This window comes from Astatotilapia calliptera, chromosome 22 (genome assembly GCF_900246225.1).
Source record: "Astatotilapia calliptera chromosome 22, fAstCal1.2, whole genome shotgun sequence".
Classification (NCBI taxonomy): domain Eukaryota; kingdom Metazoa; phylum Chordata; class Actinopteri; order Cichliformes; family Cichlidae; genus Astatotilapia; species Astatotilapia calliptera.
In genome coordinates this window covers 18,395,455-18,419,274 of record NC_039322.1, presented here as the reverse complement: position 1 = coordinate 18,419,274, position 23,820 = coordinate 18,395,455, and the positions used below count along the sequence as shown (strand labels likewise).

At 40.4% G+C, this 23,820-nt stretch overlaps 1 protein-coding gene across 1 annotated transcript; it reads left to right on the top strand.

Moving 5' to 3' along the window:
- Window positions 1-9,924: 9,924 nt before the first annotated feature.
- LOC113015434 (uncharacterized) lies at window positions 9,925-12,545 on the top strand. Its single transcript, XM_026157474.1, has 5 exons — window positions 9,925-10,082; window positions 10,207-10,314; window positions 10,855-11,083; window positions 11,192-11,284; window positions 11,367-12,545. The coding sequence occupies exons 3-5, from the start codon at window positions 10,889-10,891 to the stop codon at window positions 11,979-11,981; spliced, it is 903 nt and encodes a 300-aa protein (XP_026013259.1). The 5' UTR covers window positions 9,925-10,082; window positions 10,207-10,314; window positions 10,855-10,888; the 3' UTR covers window positions 11,982-12,545.
- The last annotated feature ends 11,275 nt before the right edge of the window (window positions 12,546-23,820 follow it).

Below are 23,820 nucleotides of genomic sequence, written 5' to 3'. Positions count from 1 at the left end.
TAAGCAGTACTATAGATTATCAAAAATCCCTTTTGAATGCACATTCATGAGAATTGAGGCTATTACCCTACTGTAGTATTAGCGGTTGCTAATATTGTTGGTTAAAGATGGTCCCTTTTTCATTAAAAGAGCTGAAATGAAGTTTGGTTTTTTTTTTGTTTTTTTTCTCTCTCCCCCCTCTTGTGCGTTTCACTTGTTAGTTGGTATATAACACAATTGATGAGCTCATGTTGTCAGCCTGTAAAAGCAGCCCTCGCATATATTAAACGGCAAAGGTAGGACAGTTATCACAATAGAAACTATCTTTTCACATGCAGCCAACAATTTTGTAAGAGCACTGATGAGTTGAAAAGCAAAGAAAACCAAAGTATCAATATAAACTGGTCACAGAGTAAGACATGACAAAGCCCTGCTCAGTGAGCAGTTTAAGGTGGATTATGGAGGAAAGATGTTTGAAGTTCACTTCTCAATAGGAAGGGTAATGCTTTCTGTGAGCTTTTGACACTGAAGAAAACTAACAAAGGAGCGACTTAATGGTCTGCTTTAGTGGTTTGAACATAGTTGTTAAAGAATAATGCACTGTGCTTTTTATACTCTGACTAAAGTCAGTGTTTTTTAAGTCTGTCTTTACGAACCCTGAAGTAGCCAAACGTTGAATTGAAATTGTATTGTAATGTGTATTCCATGTTAATGGAAATGTACTGATAGTGAGAACGTCTGAATCCTTGGGTGGGGTCATCTACATAATCAAAGGCTTAACTTCTGAAGTGGCAGCTGTGCTAAAGCTCCAACGCCCAAAAACAGGAAGAACCCAATCTACATATCAAATGTGCCCCTAGACAAAGCATGTATATACTGACTGCATCACCTAAAACTGGACAGATTATAAAGTTCCACTATATGTTTAATTCATAGTTCTCTCTTGTGAACGCTTAACTTTATTTATGTAGTGCATGTTTTCCTTATGAATTACATTTCAGCTGCAAAAATGTTCTCTATTATGTTACATTCCACTGATTAAAAAATGACAGTGGGCATCTTTTTAAATCATGAACACCAAGATAGCTCACTTGTACTTCCTGACCCTGCTGTGATTTGTGGAAACTGTGGGAACCTGTTGACATCAACTACAAAACACTTTATCAGCAAGATGAGTATACTGCCTGGACTGTGGATCTAAGCAGTGCTGCCAGTGACTTTGCAGAGCAAAGGCCAGAAATGTGAAGCTCTGACGGCTTTTGTCTTTGCTTTTCTAAAGGATTGAAACATCGTTAAATTTATATGTTGAAAATACGCACTCGTACTGTAATATGCGTGTGATACATGTAGACCCTGGCCCACTGAAAACGATTGATGAGTGAGCTTGTTATACGGCGACCACGTCCAGGCAGTCTGTGAGGACCTGTTAATGGGCGTCTTTCTTTTGTCCTATATGGTTACAAACATTACACTTGTCTTTGTTACTTTTGAGAGGCTAAATCTGTTTTGAGGTCATTACCTAAGCAACTTTGTCCATTTCACCGACCCCTGCTGTCTATGGTGCTGCTTGAAAGCTGGAGTGATGATATTGATATTAATTATTCCTATACAATGTTATTTTTTGCACTTACACACTGTGTGTGTCTGCATGTTTGTGTGACAGGGAGAGAGAAAATGTAACATAGCGTGTTTGCTCAGGTACTATGTGGCAGTAACAACCCAAAAAATCAGCCATGGGGTTTATTGCAGAGTTGTTAACCCTGTGACAATAATAGATCTAGTCAAGTGGCTCATAATGGCTTTGTCACTTGTTTTGTTTATGTTAAATGTTGATGCATTTTTTTTAAACCACCACACTGGCTTTTTCCAACGTGCATATTAAGTAAATATAAAATATGAACAGAACAGAGACTTGTTCTTTTATAATTAATGGAGGTGGAACTCCAATCACATCATTTCTATTTACAAGTAACTTAAATTGACAAAAAAAAAAAACATGGGAATGTTGAGCTGTCTCCAAGCTTTAATATCCCCCTGTTGTTCCAAAGGACATACGCACAGTTTACTGCGTAAGGTCCACATCAGCACACTGAGCAAGGTTGTAATTGCAGTACTCTGTGGAATTACACTCTTCAAGAAACATGATGCAGATAAGGAAGTTTGGAGCTCTGGTGTATCAGCTAAGTCTGCTCAGAGAGAGCACCCCCCCCCCCCCCCCCCCCCCCCCCCACACACCTGGAAGCCTTCCAAAATGCTGCAGGCTCGATGCAAACTTTAACTCTGGTGGGAGTTAAAAGAAACTTTTAATTATCTCAGTTATCTTTAAGAACTATTTCAAGGCTTTCATTTTCAGTCTGGTATTTTGTAGTAGACAAGATGAAGCTGCTAATCTCTGATAATGCGTCTTAGAGTCTCTATCTGTTTATCTATTTTTTTATACTATATTAACTCTTATTTAAACTGCTTAAAAAACAACAACAAAACCAAGACCTGGTTGTATTAGCTGAAGTATACTGGATCTCCCCCCCCCCCCCCAGGTATAGTGCTCCCAAAAATCACTGGAGAGAGCTGTGGGAAACTTGACTCCAGTCACTCCTAGTCAGATCACAGCAAAGATCACAGCATTGTTACTTCAAAGCAAGCTCTGTTCGAGGCCCACACACAGACAAGTCGGGGCAGCGTGGCGCTTCATCTGGGACTCTGAGGAGCCTCTGCTCCTTCAAACTTCAGCCGGGAAAGTTTGCTGAGGGAATAAGTGAACCTTATTCCCTCAGCAGATGGAAGGACACAACAAGGAACCCATTGCTGTGAAGCTGTGGAGCCCACCAAGGGGACGCCTGTGCCCGGACCCTTCCCCCTCCATTGCCCTCTGCATTTCTCCAACCCACACACAGCAGTTACCTCTGAAAATTTGCTAAAAGTAATAAGTAGCTCTCTGATTATATAAGTCAGTTTCATCCAGTGTAATACAACAAGTTAACACTTTCATCTATTCCTAAAAGATACCTCAATTTTTCTCCACAATTTGACAATCATCCTTGTGGCCTTCAGGAGTCCAAAGTCAATTCAGTCATTCAGACTAGAGTGTTTTTGCACCACAAACCGGTTTATGTCCGACAATACTTTCAGGGACCGGCCTTTAAGGTGTCGCGGATAAATACAACAAAATAAAACCAGTACTGGTGATACCAAGATAGATAAAACCTGTCTTTGGATCAATAAATATTTCTTCTTTATTAAAAAATAGTATGGTTATTTCATTTTGTTAGTTAGTTTTGGGCTTAAAAAGTGTGAGTTTACCAGCGTTATCCAACTTCAAACACACACAGAAGGTCCTTTTTTAATTATTGAGTACCAAAAAGAATTAAAAAATAATAATTAAATAAATATTTAGATATGTTATTGATGAATAGAATTGGAAATAAGTTCTCAAATATTGTAAAAATGAAATTAATTCATATTTAATCATTTCTATATTTAATTAGTTATTTTCAATTTTAATTTATTAATGGCACATTTAGTATTTAATGATGTATTTATTTATATTCTTTTGGCACTTGTGGCCCTCCATACTGTTCACGCCTGCACTCAGCCCACTTTGATGGACCAACTCTGAGCCGCTAATCAGCCAGTCTGTCATCATTGGACTAATGCCTGGTACCTGCTGTGTCTCCTCTCTTGAGTCTTGTAATCAGTCTAAATCCTTGTGATGTCTGTTTTCAAAAAAATAAAATTTGGGGGTGGGGTGCATGTTGTCACTCTGTCAGCAAAATAAAAGGATTTATATGCTGAGAAGCCTAAGATATTGTGTATTTTTTTCCTGCATTTTAAAGTGTAGTCATAAGCACACCTTCCAGGTATCCGTGATGCAGAGAGTCAAGGTCAAAGGGATAACTTTAGGAGGAAGTATGTGAATTGTGCATGCTGTATAGAGAAGCTGAAGTATGTAATAATGATAAAGAGTGAGGGAATTGCAGACATAAACACTAAAGAGACTAAAGCATCCTGGGTAATTGTTAGTACAGAGTTGTATAGCTGCTGTGTGGATTGGTGAAATAAGGGGCGCGGGCTCTGGGGAAGACACTGGGCTCAGGGTACACAGGTATCCTCTTGAGACTCTGGATTAGCTGAACCCCTGCTGTGTAGACTAAGGTTTTCCACTTATAGTCTGCAGGAGGAAGGGCCAGGAGACTTCCCTTTGTTGGGACCTGTGTGTAGGATGCATAAGGCTGCTGCTCCACTCTGAGGGGAACACTGGAGCGAAGACAAGCTCTGGTGTCCTGAGCAGAGTCGTTGGAGAAAAGGACCACTGAACTGAACAGATAGCTCTGGGAGTCCAGAGAGCTTAGTGGTGCTGCAATGGTTGGCAGAAGAATGATGCATGTGTGGCCCTGCCAAGAGGTGACTTCTTTTTTGAAATTAAGACAAACACTGCATTTGGAAATCTACAGTTGCTGTTACAAGCAGCTTTATTAACTATGCAAAAAAATATCAATGAATTTTTTTTTTTAAAAACAAAAAACAAAAACCCCCAACAAAAAAAAACAGGTTGGTTCGACTAAAAAGTTCAGTTAAGAAACAAGGAGACAGACAGAGGTTGCAGCACAGTGTGGAGCACTATTCAGTTACTACACTCTAATTCTGTGATCCCACTCTACTGCACACAATTCAGCTACTTCATTTACTTCAGTACTACTCCCAGAGAAGCTCCCAGGTAACCTACAAGGGACAGCATGACCAGGGTTAAAATATCACTGGCACAATCACTAAAATAACACAGAAAAAAAGGAAAAAGAAACAGTTAAAAAAAAATTCCAGTGGAAAATATTCGACACTTGACTGGAATTTCAAAAGAAACAACAGTTAGAATCATGCACAGCATTAACACAACAAACATGAAAAAAAAAATTGAATTTGAATTGCATTAATGCATCAAACATGTTCAATAATTAACAAACTCCCCATAGTTCAGGCAGCTACAGGTCAAGACTCCCGAGTGCTTTAACATTGATCTGTATAAATACAAACACAATGGTACGTTACTGACACTAGTTTGTCTTGTTTTTTTTCCTTAAAGTTTATGACATACCTTCAAGAAAATCATACAGCCCCCAAGTTATCAGTTAATCACCTATAGTGACTCATGTAGCCTTAGAAGAGACATTTACTGCACATAGCTTAGAGGACTGTGTTGAATCAACCCGTACGCTGAGCAAGACAAAAGCCTGCTACACCTGGTGGATGGCCTTTTGTTACCCAAGCACCTTCCCTTTAATACGCCCACTATTCTCAATCACTATTCTCCATAGGACATTCTAGGGAGCTGGGCATTCCCGTACACTACACATGCCATGTTCAAAACAATGGTTTACAATTCCCCTAATAATTATACTTTGTAACTTGTACAGTGAAGAACAAAAAAATATAGTAACACAACATAGTATTTACAATACAGTAAAATATGCCCGCTACCACAATGTCCAGCTAGCTTATCCTGCCTTTTCCTGAGAATTGTACCCACAATCCTCTGCATCAGGTACACATACGTCAAGAGAGGCAGAGTTCAGGGCACAATCTTGAGAATGTAATGATTTCATAAGGGCAGAAAGATCTAAACACAGACTGGAGCAGTTCAAAGGATTTTTTACAACATGGAAATTTGGCAAAGGGGTTACCTTCAGAGCTACAAGGCTCACAGATGACGGGGCTGGCAGGGAAGAAATCCAAGGTTTCTGAATCAAAGTCGAATTAAGTCGAAGTGGGTACTGGGTAAATCCTACTGAGCAGACAACACACCAGGAGCTTCCTGGAGACGAGAAGTTGCCTGTTTTCTGTCCCTGTCCTAGCTTCAAACGTGACCGCTAGAGAGGGCAGAACAACCTAGTGAAAATCAAGGGGAGAAACTGTTTCTTAAATATTCCAGGTGAGTGGTTTGTTGGTAACCGCAAATCCAGAGGCATCTACAAATGACTGAGCACAGAAGAGGAGAGATGTAGGGAGGGAGAAACAGAGGGTGGGGAGAAGGATTACAACCAAAAACCTCGAGCATCATGCATGAATGCTGGTACAGATGTTGCATAACTGCCATGTGGGGTGGCGTAATAAGAGGCACTGGGTCTGGGGAAGGCTGTGGGCTCAGGGTAAGTAGGCATCGTCTTGATGGGGTGAACAGCTCCACATCCAAAATAACCTCTGCCATCAGCTAAGTAGATGGGGGAAGTTACAGCTGCAGTTTTTAGGGCGAGAGACTCCCGAGAGTCGCAGCTGAAGCTTCTCTTTGTTCCAGCTTGTTTGGACGGTGTATAATAAGGCGGCTGTTCCACTCTGAGAGGAACACCAGAGAGAGGAGAAGCTCCGGGGTTCTGAGCAGAGTGTTCATCAGTTTTTAGGAGGGAATCAATGGAGAAAGGACCTCTGAACTTCACCTCACGCTGGATACGAACAGATCTGCGAGCTTCAAGTTCATGGGAGCTGGGAGTTGCGCAATGCTGCGATTGTTTGCTCAGGTTCTCCTTTTGCATCTTGCAGGCCAGTTCGGGGAAGAGCTGCAGGATGCCTCTAAAGTGCCGGCGCATCATCTTCGCTGTGATCTGAGTCAAGTCCAACTTCCAGTAGTTTCTCTTACTATTGAGTGAATATGGCACAATTGGAACCTGAAAAAAATATCTCAGTCAACTGAACAGAAACTTGCTTCTCGAAGTAGTTCTTACAACATCATTTATTAAATATGTAAAATCTTACCTTGACAAAACATTTGTTTGTTGATAAACAAACTCTGACGTTGTTCTCAATAGATTTTTGATCCTCAGAGAAGAACAGGGTCAGCTTGTCCATCAGCTGCACATACATCACAATGCAGGTTAGTGCTTGACATGTGAAAGACATTACTGTTGAGCATAGCAATTTCAAATCCCCACTATCTTATGTTTTTAGATTCTCCTCATGAGGTATTTAGAAAAAAAATGACCTTTCCTGTCTGACTGATTGGGAGGGAAAAAAAGCCAATCCACGACCTCTCGTCTGTTTTATTTACATGCAGCTTTATTGCTACTCTTTGCCTATTTCCAGTTCTACTTTCATTTTGAAGCAAACAAATTTCTGGTCTAGTTTCTTGCCATTGCACTCTCTTTTTTATAGCATTTCCTACTGCTGGTTGCAAGCAACCACCCTTCTGTTTCCTGCTTACATCAGCACACACAGGCCGTGTACAGCAGCAATCAACATGATAGCGAAGAAAAAAAGGGTGCAGAGTGCAAATAGCTTTGTAATTCTGAATCTTTGTTACCTGAGTAAAGGTGAGCATCTTGTCTGGAGCATCATGAAGAACAATGGCAATCTTAGCCAGGTAGGTGGTGGTGTTGCTGAGCAGAGCCTTCTGAGCACTGCTGGCCGGATCCGAGAGAGACAACGGACTGCCCAAGTTCCCTGTCTGGTTCTCCATCTCGTTTGCTGGAGAGTAAAGCTCTGCACAGGAGAGTGTTGTCGCAGTCCTCACTTGGTGATGATGTGTCCCTGAAGTGGTCAGCCCAGGCTATATGTCTTGCTGGAACAATTCATTAGGGTGTTCCTGACGATCGCCTTTTCATGTGAAGATGAGTCGTTAATGTTGGAGGAGCAGCCACTGCGGTAATCCTAAATGTGAATAAGGCCATCAGGTTGTCCATGTTCGTGCTTTAGGAGATTTCTTAATTTTCTTACTGATTTGAGGCCTTCTTGTTCAAGACATCAAGTAGAGACCGTCTATGATGGATGTTTGAATCAAAGTTTGCTGAAGGCTACATCTTTAGAGGCTTAAACAACCCTCCTCGTTAACAAATATAAAAATCACTGGAAGACCGAGGCTGTGTGGGTGAGGTGATATCGCTGTCACTGCTATTCATTAGTTAAAATGGCTCACTATCACAAACAGTGTGTCTAATTTGAATGTGACTAGAAAGAGTATAAAGTTACATTCCAGCGGTTTACGACTCGGGTGGGAAGAAAGTCTGGGCCTCTGACACATTTAGGTCAGTGCACTCAAAAGATTTCTTCAGCACTAACAGTTTTTATTTCTACATGAATTCATGTTAGATGACAAAGATTATGTTAACGCTATTAAATAACTTTTCTTAATACTAATAATTATAACAGTCATCTGCTTATCCCTATTGTCACTGTGTGAGAGGGGTGCTACTTCCAGGGCAGTTTCCATACCTTTACAGAGCCGAGACAAGGAGACAGACAACATTTCACACTATTTTTCACAAATCTTGAATTAACAAATAACCTATTATACATGTCAACACAACACAGACTGCCTTAAGGTTTTAACCTGGAACCTTCCCAACATGTGGCAACAGTGCTAAATGGTGCACTGCTGTGCAATCCATTCAATTTATTATCTTTGACATTTAGAATATTATCTAATATAATATTTATCTCTCCTCCTGTCATTGTCCCCAAACCTCATCACCAAACAGACAAGGACTAAATACACACATTTAGGTGATCAGGGGAAGTGGAAAGACACGGTGGAAAAAGCTGATTAGCTTGAACATAATGATGCCACAGTGGAAGTGAAACTAGAAACTGAACATGGAAACACCAGATTCTTCACAATAAAACAGGAAACATAATGAGAGGCAGACAACATGGAACACGCAGACATGAAACACATGGCAGACTAAAACATGCACTATAAACACACAGAGGAAACAACGGTACTGGAGATGAGACAGACATACAGTAACCAAAACAGAACATAGGTGCGGAAAAACACACATGACGGGCGGAAAGGAGCACGAGGGAAAACATGTAAACAAAAGGAGAAGATGGGAGACAACGACATTACTGAAACACATGAAGGGCACGGAAGACAAACACAAGGGGTGAAGACACAAGGAGAATCTAATAGATAATAAAGTATAACAGGGCAAGGAAGGCAAAATAGAAATGAGCTTAGATTACTAAATGAGACTTATACATAAACAATGAATATCAAAATATAAGAAAACGTAATACACTGGGTCAAATGACCCAGGACCGTGACACAGTCTAAGTTTGTGTTAATATGATTTAATAATTGATCAACACAGTGATTTACTTGGCCTTTCAGAGACCTTGTAATAGCTGGATGAATATATGTTAGTTGAAATTAATCAACACCCCAGAAACAGCACTAATAAAGGTTACAAATTATATTCCTATGGGCTTTAACAGTGGACTCAACTTTGTGCTTGTCCTGTTAGACCTCAGTGCAGCACTTGATTCCACCAATCACAAAGATTTGGTGCAGCGATTAGGACACACTGTGGGTGTTAAAAGAAATGTGGTAGTCACAAAGTTCCCCAGAGTTTTGTCCTTTTTAGCTTCTTTCTGTTATTGCTATAATAAATAAAGCTACATTTAATTGAATATGGTAAAAGTAGCTCCTGGATAAACATTTTCACCTAAATTCAGATCTAAATTCAGTGTATATTTATTCAAATTAACCACAATCAGCACCTTGGCTGGGTTGTGTGGACAAGGATGTATGACTATGAAATACCTGAAACAATGACCTCAGGTTATACCAGTGAAGATGAGTCTGTCTTAAAAACCTTCTTTGTTATTAATAAAGGAATAACTCTAAGAAATGTCATGAATTAGTCAGCTGAGAATTTGCACTTTGTATTAGTAGAAACCCTTTTTTATTGCTCTTTCACAACAGAAGGACATATTTTATTGCCTCTTATTGTTTCCCCCAATGCTTCAGTCCCTCTCTGAATAACTGTATCAGAATTGGTCTGTGTATGATGCTGTATGATGTGTAAGCTTGTTTTCTCCAAATTATCTTTTTTATCTTTTCTAAAATACATGTGGAAATCTTGAGGGTCAGCAGGGTTTTACAGATCCCTTGGTGAGTCTGTTCCTTGGACAAGACCCCAGAGCAGCTGAATAGCACACCTTTAATCAGAGACAAGTGAAAACACATGGGTCAGGGTTGCAGCCTTACAACCATCCACCAGAGTAAAGCTGTAATCCTGCTTTCAGTGCAGGTTATGGGTGGAGGAATCTGAAAAGGGGTCGTTGATTTAAATAACGACTGTGGAGCAAAAGGCTGCTGGTTTGACTTTAAATGAGAGGTGCAGTAAATTGTACTGTTAGCATGTGAATAGATTGCTTATTGGTTTGACAACTTTACTCGATTATGTATTCTGTGTAATTGAACCACCAGCGTGCATGTGGTGTGTCTCAAATCAACTTTAGAAACTAAACTAAGTGTAAGGAGAAACGACTATAGGTGAGGGGAAGATTTTCTGAAATTAACCTTCAGCTGCTGGAAGGCTGTTCCTCTACGTTGAAACAACTTTCAAAGTGAGTTCTGTGCTGCTAGGTTTGTATTTAATTAAAAGGTTGGCTACTTCTGAGGCGACGCAACGTGGCGAAGACAAAAAGAGTGTTACAATCTAACCAGAGCATTTCAATGCAGTTTCTGTTCACAATTTAATTTACTCAACACATTTTTGCCAGGTTTTAAGTTCATGTTACTGGACACTTAAGTCATAGCAAAATTAAACATTCCTCAAAACAAGACAAATTACTTCAAGTTAGTTTTTTCTTATCAAGAAGAATTTGAGTTATTTGCACAATTTCAGTGCTACACTAATGGCAAAAAATTGTGTTTTCCTTTTAGTCTAATTTTGCTGATTTGGTTGAGGTCTGAAGTTTTAACAGTTCTGTAAATGAAAAGTTTAATATTAAATGTTTATGAATGTTTCAATGAAGTTTAATAAACTTCATTGAAACATTCAGCATGGAGCCAGACTCCAGCACTTGTGGACCTGGTTTATCATCTTATAAAAACATGCTCATTTGCCTGAAGTTGTCCACCCTGAAATCCCCTTTTTGTTCCAGAGCTGACCGCTTCAGGTGCAAACTGGTAAAGTTTATGACGACACTGAAAGGGACTCGACTTGACTCTCCAAAGAAGATGCAGGACAAAGATGAGAAGTCTGGAGATGACAAATCTCTGACTGATCTATCTAACCCTCTGAGTGCGTTCTGTAGCAAAAATACCACTTACCTGGCTAAGCTTGCCATCCTTCTCCAGTATTCTCCACATAAGATGCTGACTTTTACTCAGGTAAGAAATAAGTGTGGTGTTTATTGTTGCTGCTGTTATGATAAATGCAAACACCCAATATGAAACACAAGTTTCCATTTTAAAGCCTTCCACTTGATGTTCTTATAGATGAAAAACAAGATTTCAGTGATTGATAAGGATGAAAGGAATGCTTACAACAACATCAGTTGGTATTTAACAGGTTACAAATGTTTCGTCAAGGTAAGCATCTTTTCCAAAATTTATTTAAATCAAACACACAAAGGGCTGTAAATATAACTCATGTGTACTGTTTGCTTTTCAGATTCTAGTTCCGGGCACAATGAATCGTGAGCTTGTGTACTGGATGCTGGACTGCAGGGAGATAACAACAGAGATGGTGCATGAACACTTCTTGGAAATTCTCCATCTCTTCCCTGTTCTGGTCTCCAGACTGGAGACCAAGAACCTGAGCTGTCCGCCTAGGCCTCTCCACTCTCTAGAGCCCGCACCACGCAGTACTGCTCAGATCAAACCTGAGGTGAAGTTTAATGGCCCTTTCTCTATTGACTCAATCCTGAAGAGAGACTTCACCTCTGCTCAAGCCTACACTCCCACACTCAGTCTGCCAGTCCGGGTGGAGCACTTTACTCAGCCTACACAGCGACGAACTGGGACAAAAAGGTGCTTCGGCTGGGACACAGATCAGCATCTCATCCTACAAGCTTCAGCTGGATGTTCTCCTGTCTGCACGGGAGGGGGCAGCACACACCACTGGGCCACTGCTGATGGAACTACTACACCCGTCAAACGGATACCTGTGTATTCTGTTCCCTCGCTCCAGGTTCACCCGGGAGCTGTCCCTTTGTTTACCAGCCCGCAGAGCAGTGGCCTCACTTACGCCCTTCCAGCACTTACCCCCGGTGTTCCCCGTTTTTGATAGTTAAAAAAAATCTTCCTATTAAAATACACTTTCATGTTTTGAAGGGGATATGCTAGTTTTATTGGAAAAAACAGAAATATGGCTTTATATCAAAGTGGGCATGTAGTTTAATGTCGAGTGTTTGTAATATGTCTTTATTTTTGGCTGTAGACTTTTTAGTTGTAGATAATTGATGGTTTAGGGAAAATACTGATGTTTCCTGGAGTTAAAAAAAAAAAAAAAATTGTGGCTTATCACGGTTTTTTGTGATTGCGGCCACTACGTTTTATACATGTCTGAAGTCACTAGAGACTGACCACAAGGGGGCAGTAGAGTTTTACTTTGAACTCCCAAACGCACTACCTTGTATTAAAATCAACACAATTAAGTGGGGGGTTTTTTTTTATACCTATATATTTGTCCATTTTGTGGTGCTTAATGCAGTTTTGCTGACCATTACAACAGTCTTTATTACACTACAGAAGATATTCTAACAGAATGCATAGACAATGCTTTGTTAGGTTGTGAAAAATTTAATGTCTGTAAGTGGGGAAAAATCTAGATACAATTAATCATGCAAGATATCAGGTCTTTCATTTGTTCCCAGAGGTTGCAGAGTTGGTTGAGTTGGGCAAATATGCAGCGCATGAAATCTGTTTGCTTTTCTATTTTCAGCACACATGACCTGCACCTTGCTGAACCATAACCTAGCTGGCAATGTGATTAGCATGGTTAACACTGGAGGTTGCTAGAGTAGTATGCTTTGAAATGTTTTTGTTTTTTTGTTTTTTTGTTTTTTAAGAGAGGGAAAAAGACCATAACGTGAAAGCATGTGCCCTGTGCAGTCATGTCAGTAGCCAGCAATCAGGTCACTGAGGTCTGGGACTGAGAAGCTCTCCTTTAGCCGAGCGCATGCTTAGGTCAGTTTGGACTTGTGAATTAGCGTCCACGTCAGGCAAGAGTTCTGGAATGGGCCAAAAGGGCAGGTGCAGCCCCTTGCATCTGCACTCTGAAAATGCATTACATTGCAGCAGGTGTCCATGTGTCAGATGTCAAGCTTTCTACCTTTTAATGGAGGGAACTTGAGAAAAACAGTGTTTCGGTCACAAATCACCGAAACATAATTAATGCATACAACATGATGCAAGCAGCTTGCATACTTTTCAGTGCGGTAAGGAAAGAGATCCACCCTTTGCCATTATTCACCCTGACCCTGCAGCTTCAAACAGGCTGTGGGCTGCAGAGTGGATTTTAGTTCAGACATGTACAATAGAACATAAAAAGCAAAGAATCAGGGATTATGAGTGTCGTACTCTACATTGTTTTGACACAAACCGTGCAGTACAAATGCTCAAGGGTACACAATCCTTGTACTAGTGATTGAAACTGAAGGTCAAGCAGGACAGTATTTCAGTCTCCACCACCATGTCCTACTGTAAGGACACCAAGTCGTGCAGATTATGCAAGTCATGAGCCCAGGCAGGACGGGTGCTGCGTGACCCTCTCAAACGCGATGCTTCCAAACAGCTTTTTTTGGGAACAGGTGAAGCGTGACTGTAAAAGGATGTGCAAGCAGTTGAGATTGCCAGAAATGTTTTGAGTTTTAACTGAAGAAAGCCCACATGGAACCATGAAGGTAGTGAAGGTGGTGTTTTTATTTCGACATTTAGGTTTTTGCTGTAAACTATGACGGAACACAAGAATTGTGCAGATTCCTGACACAGCAAACATTTAATATCAGGTCAACAATAAAAAACTGCATCCTCTTCAAATGAAGAACATTTACGACATAGCCTTTAAAGTAAAACAGTAAACAAGTATTTGTCCTCTTCCTGATTTTGATTTAGTTTTTTGCATATTTGTCACAATTTTAAAATGAAAAAAGCAATCCAAACCTAACTGGCCCTGTGTTAAAAAGTACTGTCCCCCTGTTAAACGATGAATGATGAAATGATGATTAATCACATTTCTTGGAATGCAAGAAACCGATTTCACTGGAAAACACGCAGTCTTGATTACTGCCAAATCTGATAGAACCTGTCTGACAAAGCATGACAAAAGATCTCAAAAAGCAACACATCAAACTTGATCTAAACAAACTCAATCATTGACATCTATGAAAAGGGTTATAAAGCCTTTGGAACTCCAGTGAACCAGAGTGAGAGCCATTATTCACCAATGGAAAAAACTTGGAATGGTGGTGAATCTTCCTGGGATTAGCCGGCCTGCTAAATTACTCCAAGAGCACATTGAATACTCATCCATGAGGTCACAAAAGAAGCCAGGACAACACCTCAGTTAAGGTCAGTGCTCATGATTCATCAATAAGAAACAGACTGGGCAAAAAATAACAATAATGGGAGAATTCCATTATTTGTTTGCCAAAAAACATCTTGATGAACACCAAGACTCTTTACTTTGTGGAGAGACAAAAGCTGAACCTTTTGGAAGGTTTGAGTCTCGTTACATCTGAAATAAAACTAACACAGCATTTCATGAAAAGAACATCACGGTGGTCGTGTGAGGGTCTGGAGCTGCTTTGCTGCTTCAGGATGACTTGCAGTAATTGATGGTACCATGAATATCTGACTATGGATTCATACCCCGAATGCCAATAGCACCTTGGTCATGCAGCAGGAAAGTGATCTGAAACGCACCAGCAAGTCCACCTCTCAAGGGCTCAGCGCTAACAAAACAAAGGTTTTGGAGTGGCCTAGTCAAAGGCCAGATTTAAAAGCAATCAAAATGCTTTAATATGACCTTAAACAGATGTTCATGCACCAAACCCTGCAATGTAGCTGCAAAGAAGAGTGGACCAGAATTCCTCCACAGCGATGTGAAACATCGGTGTCAGTCATCACAGATGTTGGATTGCAGTTCTTGCTGCCAAGGCTGGCACAACCAGTTATTACTCTTCGGGTTCAATAAGTTAATGAAAGCATCATTTCAAAATTGCATTTTTTATTACTAAGGTTGCCTTTGTCTAATTTTTAAATGGGTATGTTGATATGAAACTTGAGAAATATTAAATAAAATACTAATCAGGAAGGGCATTATGTACTTTTTCACACCTTTGTATCTCCATCCTGAATCATCAGCTTGGCAAGAACTCTGTTTTAGGGCTTACGCAGCACTTTTGAATTACAAACTTATCAGATGGACTGAATGATCAACTAATACCCCCTACTTGGGGAATTTCTAGCAGATATCATCGGAGCATGTGAGTCGAGGGCAAACTGAGGGAGGTCTGTCATGAGACAAGAATTTAGCGAACAGAGGCACAAGGAAGAGGAGTTGGCTGAGCTCAGCATTTGGCAGTGAATGCCCACAACAGAACCTCCACCCTGTGGGATTACTAGTGGACGACCTAGATTGCGACACAGTCCTCCATCTTTTTTTTTTTGCCCTCGCTCCCTCCTCTGACTGGTCAACAGAGATTACACTCAGAGAATGAGCCTGGCAGTCAGACAGAATCACTAAGCATGTGACTGAGTGACACACAGAGGGACGGGAGACAAAACAGCATTTCTCTTTCTTCACTGCCTCACATCTCTTCCCTAATTTATGCTTCATTTTGTGCACTTTGTGTTTTTAAGCTCCGGATTTTACAACAACAGACAAAGTTTCATATGAATATCAAACAAAAAAAAACAAAACAAAATACAAAAGGAGTGGCAAGATTTGTTATAAGTGCACAGTGAGAGGAAACTGGAGCTCGTCAGCTCGTCGACTGTGAAAGATTAACTTGCAGGTTTCTGTTTACTGATTGAGTAAACTGGTTCAAGCTTTAATCCCCTGAACGCTATATCGTGCAGAGAATCCTCACCGGCATATTAAACTAGTACTGATACGTTGATCCCTGGGTGTCGAGGACTTCCTTACTTTACACTAATGTAACATATCGGATCACACACACATACCAATCCCACCAAGCTGTGAAGATTTGTTTCACTAACAAAACCAAACTGCATGTCTGTGTGTGTGAGGATGCACCGGATTAATCTCCACACGGTTTTTCTGCCGCTTGTTTACAAGTAGGCCAGGACACATGGCCGCTCCACTAGGGGAAAATGAGCTAATATTAGCCCTCATACATCCACATCCTCTCATAAGACTGCCTGCCTCTGGTGTATTACACAAATATTTTACTGTCATTATTGCTTAATGCCTTAGTTTTTCCATTAAAGACTACTAAACCTACTTAACTGGGCAGATCAGTCACGCCATTCAAATGGCTCTGTAATAGTCAGCTGTTTGTTTTTATTTTGGGGTTTTTCACTGGTTTGTCTGTAATAGTGTGTCAAACTAATTTTTCACTGTGGGCCAACTACAACCCAAGCAGGTCGGACCAATTCATTTCACTTCAGCTCACTTTATTTCATTTATATAGCAACAAATCACAACTGTAACCTCAAAGCCAGCAAAACCCCCCTTTCTGTAAGTTTAAAGACACTAACTAATTGCTGAGTTAATATTATTTTTTATTAGTTAATACTAGTTTCTCTAGATAATAAAGAAATGCTTCTTTAGTAAATGAAAGACATGTACCAGCACTATAGTGTTGTGAGAAATAATTAAAAAAAAATACAGAAATGTTATTGTTTTCTGTTACTTATTACTTCAGTGTAGTATCAATGTAGCAAAAGCTGTAAAAGAAAATACAGTGCAATGCAATGCAAAGGGGCCAGACTGGAGTTTTTGCAGGGTTGATTCTGGACCCTGGGCCTTATTTTTGACACCCATGGTTTATAATAATAAATCATATAGCATCTTTACATGAGATAGGCTGTTTCAAAGTTGAGGTTAGGTGAGGCTACATTACACCCCTGTCACTATCACTGATTTCACACGTGTGGGACTAAAAAATCCTCGAGGTTTGCGTCGCCTTTTCCTGGAGCTTCGCCCCTTTTCGAACCTCTCTGAAGTTTAGCAGAGAGCAGCTAATGAGTCCTCTGAACCTGCTCGTCGTCCCGACTAAGCAGCTACTGAGGTTTCCTGAAGGTGTGTCACTCTGACGTAAGAGGATAAATATGCACAACGTAGACATCCTTTCACAGCGCTGGGCAGTCACGTCGCACTCGTCTTCCTCGTCTGGGGTCACGCCTAGCCCCGCCCACAGCAGCTGGCGTCACCCTCGAAGCACTTTGTCATCCTGTCGGATCAGCCCGCGGAGATGCGCTGCAGACAGGGTAGAAAACAAAACAAAACACCCATATGCGGATATTTTGGTCATGCCCCTGTTTAACCTGTGACTGTTTGTTTATGTTGTGCACTGATTCTTGTGAAAGTGAAGCAAGCACAAGCTTTGTTTGTATGGACTACACAGAATTACGCAGACGTTTAAAAAGATGTAAACAATAGGCCTTAACCTACATTTTATTAAAATAAATATTCCTAATCTTTCATTTTTCTGTGTGAATTGTGTGAAAAGCGGTGACCAAATGCAGTGTTTAGCACTACAGGAAGTTGTGAAAGTCTTGAGTAGTGCTTTATTTCTTGTCTTGAGCAATAGTTCTTCAGGATTTCTGAAGGTCTTTCAAAGTTTTTTATTTCGACATTGGCTGCTTTTCAGTCCCGTCCTTGTACCTGACCATTTCAGAGGTATGTTGTTTTTGTTTGGTAAGCCAATCGACCCTGACCTTTGAACCATTCAAGCATGAAAAGGGCACCCAACTCAAGGAACCAACCAGCATTGTGATACACACGACAACATAACAAGCAAAAGACAAGTTTTAAACTGTATTTTCAGAAACGTTTTTCTACTAATCTGTTTTTTTGTTGACAAAAATGAGAAATATATTGTTTAAGAGGCATAAAATAGTATTTTTGCAACCAGCAAGATGATCCTTAAAGAGCTGTTAGCCAAAAACAACAACAACATAAAAAAAAACCCCAAACTTGGCATGATGTGGAGTTTGTGCTTAAATAATGAGGAAACTAGACAGGTGGAGGACAAAAGAAGAATTGTTAGGCCTGAAAAACTACCTACAACAGATGAACAGTATCTGAAAGTCATGTCCTTAAGAAAGTGGGAAAAAAATCCAACAAACATCTGACATGGGACCTAAGAAATGCCGTTCACATGAGCCAACTGCTGTTCACTGAAGCCCCATTTCTTAGGGTCTTTGACCTACAATAAAAGTGCCCACTGTGGTTGTGATTTTGAGCTACATAAATAAAATGGTCTCAGTGGACGGCTGTAAAGATGCCATTCTTGAGGAAGGGAAACAGGGAATAAAGGCAGAGGTATTCCACATTATACAAGAACTGGACTGAAAATCAGTGGCAACAGATCTGATTGGGTGATGAATCCAAATTTGACATTTTTCCTTGAAATCATTACATGCATAACTTCATGGCTTCATGAGTGTGGTAAAAAAAAAAAAGTTACAGCATTATGTTGTTCAAACACAAGTTCCTTTTATTCATGTTAATGATTTTCATGTCTTCAGTCAGACTTGCACACAGCAGCAGTGGAGAGTGCCACGGTGGGTGGGCAAGTGGGTCAAGTCACATATTATGTGATTTCAAAGTTTTCTCATGAACACATGGGGGACGTGCTATACGGACACGTTTGTGTTAGTGTTACTGCTTTTCAGGACTTTTCTCCTCTTTACTTTTTCAGTTTCAGTTTAGTCGTTGAGGCCTGACTTTACAGTTTGGTGGATCCAGTGCAGAAGTAAAGCATGACTCCATGGGTCTTTGTTTTTAAAAAAATTTGACTTATCAGAGAAAAGGCTCTGGGGAGGACACCTGTTGCAAGGGGCCTATTAGCAGAAAAACCAATGTCCCCATTGTCTCAGGAGCTTGGAAAGAAAGTCCAACTGGTGCCAGCTGGTGGAGAGCTCTCCACCAGTTGCTCTTAGAACTGAAGAAGCTTCTCGGATGAGAGGTGAAATGTCTTCAAGAAACTTAAAGAAGTCCAGACGCTTTTCTTTCCAATCTCCTTAAACTACAGTGACCTGGATAACCGAGAACCTTCAGACAAAGTCCCCATTCCATGTGCTAATTGCACGTTCAAGTCCTTTGCACCTCATAGTACTTTTAAAATAACTTTTATCAACAGTACTGAGCATAGCACTGACCTTTGATTTACAGCGGTCATATTTTGGCAATACATGACATGCTTTTTTCAAGGGCGGTGTTTGTTTATCCTCACCGTGTGCCTAACAAGGGATCATTAACATCTGGGCTATTTGGGTCACCTCCTCATTCTCCTTGGTTTACCCACTCCAGAACTGACAATCATTGATCTCAAAACATGGCAGACAATTTTCTCCTTCAAGTAGTCATGTGTAATTTAGCCAGCGCCGAGTTAATCAATTGTAAATTTTCCATTACGCGTGAGGGCACGTGCTTAACCAAAACAACCTTCAGACACAGAGCCATGCAAGAGTCTCCTTTTAAAGGTTTGCCATCAACTTTTAAGTACCCTGTAAAGCTGTTTGGCTAGTTGGGAAATATATTCTTTGTTTTCATGCCGCAAGATGGGTGAGAGTGTCATTGCATCTCTTGTAGATGTTTTTTTAAATATATATCAAAGCAGCCAGACATTTCGCCCGGCTTTGTCAGAAGATAACAAAATCCCCGCATGTTTCTTAAAGAGGAGTCGAAATTTCCTGCAATTGCCACTGGTTGCCTGACAAGACTAGACTAGCCTTAAAGGTGTGAGTTGGAAGACCACTTTGGGTTTAGCTTTTACATCCTATACAGCCTTGAAACTATATAGCCATGTCCACTATTTCCAGTGGTGGTAGATAGTGAACACGGCTCTGACTTTTGACATGAGGTGAATGAGGTGCGTTCTCTAAATAGTCACAATTTTGAGTCAGTGCAGTCCATAATTTCTTTAATTCCCACACCAGTGACCCTCACCTACTTTCTGCACTCTGTTTATATATAAACACAGTTTTCCTGTTGCGCATCAACTTTTCCTGTGTGAAGGGCAAGTTAGAGCTGAAACCCACCCGCAACACAGCAGGGGCTGTTATCACAGTCTCCCCTCAGTATGCCACAGACCACAGACCCTCCCATTAAAAGATATTACTCCAGCCATTACCTCCAACAATACTTGCAAACTTACTAAGTAATTAAATTGTGCAGTGGAATGAATATCTGCCCAACAGTCCGCATGCATCCCTTTAGTGGGGTGCAGTCTTGCCTGCCAGCTAATATCCTGGCATTCTGACCTCACATATTTTACTCAGGAACCAAAACACAGGCTGGTTAAGGTGCAGTTTCCACTTTAGCGAGCGGTCCAACTTTGTCAGTCGAGGCTGATCTGTGGCTGTTGCTGGAATGTGATGCTGCTGCCAAGATTCACTGTAAAAAAAAAAAATAGAAGAAGAATTAGGTGGGATTTCCACATTCCTGAAAAAGTTACATTTGTGGGAGAGACGCCATGTAATAGAGCGCAAGAGGCAACAGAGACGCTTTAAAGGGGTTGCACCAATCCTAAGCCTGTACACAACTGCGATTTAAGTGTGGCACTGTGTGAAAACCCACTGAGAGTGTTACTGCAGCTTTGTTTAGCTGTGTCATCAGTACCCACTGTGCCCTGGCATGTTTACTGTGTCTAAACTTGGTGCTGGCGATAAAGATATTAGGCCTATGATGGAGAGCTTGACGAACAGTGACTGTGGCTTTGAGGGGATTAGGGTTAGCTCAATTACGCTCACTGTTTGCATCTTGTTCTGTATGAACTGAGTGTACTCAGGTACGTGCTTGTGCTTCATATAAACGATTTTTAAACGAGCTGCATAGTTGGGTAGCCACTGTTTTGCCTTTTGTTAATAATTTAATGAAATTATGGTTGACTTTAAAGGGCAGTGCACATAACTGGTTATTTGTTAAACTTGATATGTTACCAGTCTTGTGCTTTCGGCTTGTGTAGATAAAAGCCAAAGGTTGCTGATTCCATTTTTAAGAGTGGGACAAACATTGTGGTTTGTCCCACTCCTTTGAGAATGAGTCAGCTGACTGTCTGGTTGTGACTTTCTCTATGTGACTAAACTACTTTCAACAATGTCTGACAAATGGCTTTCGTGTAAGAAGACTGCTCCTTCTCTCTCTTAAGCTGCAATAAAATTAGCTGACAATTATAAATACCTGAAGACAAAGGCATACTTCAGTGGGCAAGGTTTAACTTTTGCCCCCAGGAGGTCACAGGCAGAGACAAACAGTGCTATTAGGATGTTAATGTTCCCTGATTCTATATATCAGGAACGTTTGCCTTGGTTAGTCACTCAGTAACAACCTTATCAACATCAAGAGGACGGTCTTATCAGAGCACTTACTGCACCTTATTGAGACAATCAATATTGAATACAGGTCAGGCTCAAATTTATGATTCAAGAGATGAGAACATGACTACTGATAACATCTCTTTACAATCAAATAAAATGCAACAGTTTGTTTTGTTTGTTGGCGTGTGATGTGTGATAGCAATTGCACAAATTCACTAAACATGTGGATGCTCTCTTTAAAGGACTAAAACGATAACCACACAAAGCAAGTCTGCTCATTTTTTACACTTAAATGCTTCAAATCTTTAAACAAATGTTAATATTAGACAGGGAGCGATTGTGTCAATTATCATGGAAGCTGAGTTCAGTTTCACTAAACACATCCAGACTTGATTACTGTCATACCTGTTGAATCAACAAATCACTTGAAAAGCATCTGTGTGACTAAGTAAGGTACGCTGTAAGATCTGAAAAAGCAACACAAAGCCATTTCCAAGTTTCTGGGACTCCAGTGAACCACAGTGAGAACCATTATCCACCAGTGGCGAAACGTTGGAACAGTGGTGAATCTTGTGGGAGTTGACAGCCTACCGGTTACTCTAAGAGTGCATTGATGACTCATCCAGAAGGTCACAAAAGAGCCAAGAACAACATCTAAAGAACAGTAAAGGTCAGAGTTCATGATTCAACAATAAGAAAGATACTGGGCAAAAGTGGCATCCACGAGAGAGAACAAGGTGACCAAGAAGGACACAAAGGCTCGTCTCAAATCTCTCCCCAAAAAAGTGGAAAAGCCTGTGCAGATGTGCAGATGAGACAAAAGTTTAACTTTTTGTGAGATTCAAGTCCTCTTACACCTGGCATAAAACTAACACAGCAATTCATGAAAAGAACATCATAACAGCTAAACATGGTGGTGGTATATGCAGCTATTAGTTCATGCCCTGAATTCAAAAGCACTTGATCTGATGATCAGTAATCTGAAACTCAGCCTCAAGTCCACTCAAAAGCAGTGAGTGTGGCCTATTCAAAGTCTAGATTTAAACCAAATTTAAACGCTTTGCTATGACCATTAACAGGATGTTTATGATCAGAAATCCTAAAGTGTGGCTAAAATAAAACAACTATGCAAAGAAAAGTGGACCAAATATGAACTGAAATGTGCAAATACGTACTTTAATGGCAGTGTATGTCAGTCATTTCCCTGTGTCTTCAGTCTTTATGCTAAGCTACCAAAGTGATCGTAGCTTCAAATGCAGAACATTTGAAGTGGAATCTTTTCATTTTTTATTTCAGGTGTATTTTCCACAAATATTGAACTATTCTTTTAAAGCTCTCCTTGACCCACGAGAGGCAAAGGTAGCCAGCACACTGCGTTTAATGATTCATCTGCACCCTACTGGTAACTTTGAAAAGTCACTTTTCCACTTTGATCATTTTAGAAAAAGTTTATAAACATTTACCGCTCGAGTCCACACCCATTATTCTCCAAAATATAATGCATTACTCACACATTCACAGTCTCTTACTACGTGACCTACAAACACATGTCATGTGTGTCTGAATCACCTTTTTTTTTTCAGGCTTGTTGCATCATCTCAATTTTCATGACCAGTTGAATCTAGCTCAGAGTCATGCAAACAACCTGGTTTAGGTGTGCGAAATGAATAAAGCAGAGGAAAAACAGATGTGAGGAAACAGCCTACAGTCATGCTGTATATGGTGTAAATACACTTCTGCTGACCAACAGCTGTCAGGGCGATCTTTGACTTTCAGTACAGAAAGCTAACTTTCTGCTCTGTTTGCACTGAACAGCAGCCATGAACTGAGAGATCAAGTACTCTTCAACCCGTTGACCCATTAAAGCCTTGCAAAAAGACAGAGGGCACAAAACAGATTTCCCCTATGACACCACTGTATAGTCCTACTGTATTAGAAATAGAGCTAAAAGTAAAAGAGAAACAAGAATGGAAAGATCTAACGTCCTTGAGTGCTCCTTTGTTTACGTTATTTATTCCCATATCAGTCTTTTGCTTTATGACAGGCCTTACACTCTGTCTACTTAGACTATCTCAAGTTTTATTGTTCTTTCCTCAACACTGTGTAAAAAGAATGAACGAACACAAACTCACTCAACACAAACAGCAAAATGGAAAGAGAGTGAACCTGACTGTTAAAACAAGTGGGTTTTTTTTTTGGTTTTTTTTTAAAAACATTCATCTTAATTACCTTAATTCTTCCAAACAACCCGTGGATGATTGCAGGATGTGCTGGAAGAGTTTTATTTCATTTATATTGCCAAAAGAAGTCACCAGCTGCTCCCACAAACACAGCCAGGTGAAAGTCCACTGGTTTTATCATGTACCGAGACACCACGACCTACATATGCTGCACTAAATCGCTCACAGCAGTCTTTCAAAGGTTGTCAGTGCTTCAAAATAATAAGTGGGATGAAGATACAGAACTAGGAAGATGCTCCACAAATACAGGAAATGCTGCATTCTGTTTATACACATTAAGGTGTCGGGTATATATTTTGCTTGTTTGAACTATGCCCATCAGCACTTTTGGTGGTGTCTTGCAGTGTAAGTGACTGACCTGAAATTAGCATA